Source organism: Staurois parvus, unplaced genomic scaffold (assembly GCF_062004578.1).
Source record: "Staurois parvus isolate SC_StPar_1 unplaced genomic scaffold, SC_StPar_1.0 ptg000221l, whole genome shotgun sequence".
NCBI classification, from domain to species: Eukaryota; Metazoa; Chordata; class Amphibia; order Anura; family Ranidae; genus Staurois; species Staurois parvus.
The window spans coordinates 1,692,270-1,695,739 of record NW_028318017.1 but is presented as its reverse complement, the minus strand read 5'-3'; the positions used below and the strand labels follow the sequence as shown (position 1 = coordinate 1,695,739).

Below are 3,470 nucleotides of genomic sequence, written 5' to 3'. Positions count from 1 at the left end.
CAAGAAACAAGCAGAAATGGTAAAAAGTGGTGTTTAAATACCACCAAAATAAAGATCTATTTGTGTGAAAAATTTACAAAAATATAATTTGGGTACAATGTTGCCTGACTATGTAATTGTCATTCAAAGTGTGAGAGCGCTGATAGTTACCAGTCAGCCTGGGCAGGAAGGGGGTGGAAGTGTCCGGTATACAGGAGGTAGAAATATTTTTTTAAACTGACCTCCAAGTGTTTGTGAAATCTCCCACGACAAAATGTACTTAGCCAATGAAAGATCAGGACTCCATTTTTATTCTTCTCCTGCTATCCATGGCCAACCCTGTCCCACACTTCATGTCTTTGGGGACCTCTGATCTCCTTATGGACTGTTTCTTCCATGATGAAGATCAGCCATGGAGTATATCTGAGGTGTATATCAGGGTGTGCTTCTTCCCCACATGAGAGCTGGGATGTCCGGCAACAATCATCTAAAAGACATTTCCCGCACTCAAGGTACTAATACACCTCCAGGGTTGTGTGAGACCCCTGATGTACAGGAAGACAGGACTTCAGTGAGGAACATTTCCCTCACTCAGGACAGGAAAGTGGCTTTTCTCTGTGTGAGATCTTTGATGTCTGGAGAGATGCGACTTCCATGAAAAACATTTCCCACACTCAGGACAGGAATACGGCTTCTCCCTCGTGTGAGATCTCTGATGTGTGTAAAAACTGGACTTATCTGAAAAACATTTCCCGCACTCAGGACAGGAATACAGCTTATCTCCTTTGTGAGATCTCTGATGTGTGTAAAGATTGGACTTCCGTGAAAAACATTTCCCGCATTCAGGACAGGAATACGGCTTCTCCCCCGTGTGACATCTCTGATGTCTGTAAAGATCAGACTTCTGTGAAAAACATTTCTCACACTCAGGACAGGAAAATGGCTTCTCCCCCGTGTGACATCTTTGATGTGTGCAAAGATATGACTTATTAGAAAAAGATTTCCCGCACTCAAGACAGGAATACGGCCTCTCCCCCGTGTGACGTCTCTGATGTGTGTAAAGATTGAACTTCTCTGAAAAACATTTCCCGCACTCATGACAGGAATATGGCTTCTCCCCCGTGTGAGATCTCTGATGTCTGTAAAAATTGGACTTATCTGAAAAACATTTCCCGCACTCAGGACAGGAATATGGCTTCTCCTTCGTGTGAGATCTTTTATGCACATTAAGTTGTGATTTATAATGGAAACATTTCCCGCACACAGTACAGGAGAAGCTCTTCCCTGTTGGAAGGCCGGCCCAGTTCCACACAGTCTGAGGTTCCTCAGGATACGAGGAATCCGATGGTCCATCTACACTGGGTGGTGCACGATGGCCATTGGAGGGAGCCGGGTTTTCTCCTGGACTATACTGTGTGATGTCCTCATCTTCTACTTTCCAGTCTGGAGACAAAGTGAGACAATCCTCGGAGGTTTTCCTCATCTCCCGGCCATGGACTAAAATACAAAGACAAAGAGGATTACTAGACAGGAGCTGATTGGTTCCCCCAAACCAGGACTCCACCCACATCAGGCAGCTTGGTCTCTGAGGAGCTTACAATTCCACCCTCAAGGGAACTAGGAAATGGCTCCTCTGATCTCCTACCAGGTCATTTCTTTATTCATGGACCTTAGTCAGAGAGTGAGGAAACAACCAGAACTGTCTTTTATAGGAGGGACAGTGATGAGGGGATTATAGGACGAGGGTCCCCACCCCCTCTATCACTCATCGCCATCTTCCCAACACAAGAAGTACTGCACTTCCTTATTTACTCCATGATTTAGTCATGAAAAACAGCGGGGCTGAGCCCCACCAGAGGTCAGAGAGTGAGGATGGGGGGAGAACAACCAAGATGAAGACTGGACTGATCCTGAAGACCACCATCATTGGGGTGTTAATTCCTCCCTCATTATCACTTTCTGTTTAAGGGTCCAAAGTTGGAGGATGTTATCACATTATTATCACCATGTAAAAGTCTGTGCTCCAATCACATCATCCAGCTGGTAGGAAACGGGTGAAAAATAATTAAGGCCAATGTAATGTACAACTTATCATAAAAGATACAAACGTTAGGACTATACAGTATTAGTTTTCTTCTATATTCATCTGGTGATCTAGCCAGTAAATCTGTTTTATAAAAACTCTGCAGCAGAATGTATCAGTTCCAGGGATGAGGCAGACCATTTACCACTGACAGGGGGCTTACAATGATCAGCTTTTATTTATTCATGTAAAACTTTTATCCCAAAAGGGAAAAAAACTGATGAAACTGATTATGAAGTGTGAGCTGGAGTTTGGCTTCAATTAGTTACTGTTTTTATATCTGCTAGTACATCTAACACTCCCCTCCCCCCAGACTGACCATGCTGTTGTCTCCAAAGTGGGGGCGCTGTGATATGTGAGGTGTGTTACTGGCCAGATCACCAGGTGAAAACAGGGAAAAAAGCCAAAGAAAAGGAAAGCAGCCGCCACATCCAATGATTGGTAAGCTGCAATGTGGGACATTTGTGGTTTAATATCCCTTTGGTTTGGTTGGTGAAATCTCATACTATGTCCAGTGATAGCAGTGACATCTACTGGCCACAGTGAGACATCACAGGACAACCTAAACTTAGGGAGAAACCAAGTGAAGAACTATACAATCAGCCCGAGCCAAGTACAGCCCAGCCACAAACTAAACCCACATAGTACCTCTATTCAGGACAAGGGGGCCACACTAATAAATAGTGTAAGGATCACATCAAATTGGTATTTAGTAAATAAAGATGAAGCATATCCCTGTATAGTGTGTACTTGTCTCTCTCCAGGGCAATAAGAGTCATTTCTGTCTGCTGTCCGCTTCCTATACGATCAGCATGAGCCACTTCTGACAAGTGTTTCTGACACAAAGAGAAGAAGGGTGACAGGGAAGTAGCTCCAGCTCACAGCCTGTGATTGATAGCCTCAGCTTTGTTCCTGTGTGAAAGGGCTGTGTCCCTTCTCTGAAATCATCTCTCAGAGCTCACCTCACTGAGTTCTGCAGACTGTGACTTCACATTTCTGACCCTTTTTTTCTGACTTCTCAGACAAGCTGTATAAATTTTGGACTTTGAACAGATGTAGAGAAGAGAGTGCTACAGATAAAAAGGTACAACGTATGTAGGAGGATTTGTTTCATCTCTGTGTATCACCTCAGGCCAGTCACTGCACTGGGTGTATGGAGGGTTTACAAACACTTTAAATATTTACTGCAGACAAGTTGCAGAGATCCCACACCACTGCCTCCCATCTCCTGAGACTGCACTCAGTGACTTGGGTCTGAGACACTACAGACATATCCCTCCACCCGGCACAGCCAGCAGATAACAGAGAAGGTCCCCTGGGAGAAATGAATGGTCAGAGATTTTACTTGCCCTTGATATGGGGCAGAAGACCCAAATCACATGTCCCAGGAGCCTAGGTCACATAACAC

General features: G+C 44.5%; 1 protein-coding gene across 1 annotated transcript; it reads right to left on the bottom strand.

Annotated features, from left to right (window-relative positions):
* Window positions 1–522: 522 nt before the first annotated feature.
* LOC149460745 (uncharacterized) lies at window positions 523–1,650 on the bottom strand. Its single transcript, XM_089679299.1, has one exon. It carries the CDS (start codon window positions 1,547–1,549, stop codon window positions 548–550), a length of 1,002 nt encoding a protein of 333 aa, XP_089535425.1. The 5' UTR covers window positions 1,550–1,650; the 3' UTR covers window positions 523–547.
* Window positions 1,651–3,470: the final 1,820 nt, after the last annotated feature.

Excerpts from the sequence above, each read along its gene's own strand:
- LOC149460745 (XM_089679299.1), bottom strand. The coding sequence starts at position 1,549 with ATGTGGGTGGAGTCCTGGTTTGGGGGAACCAATCAGCTCCTGTCTAGT.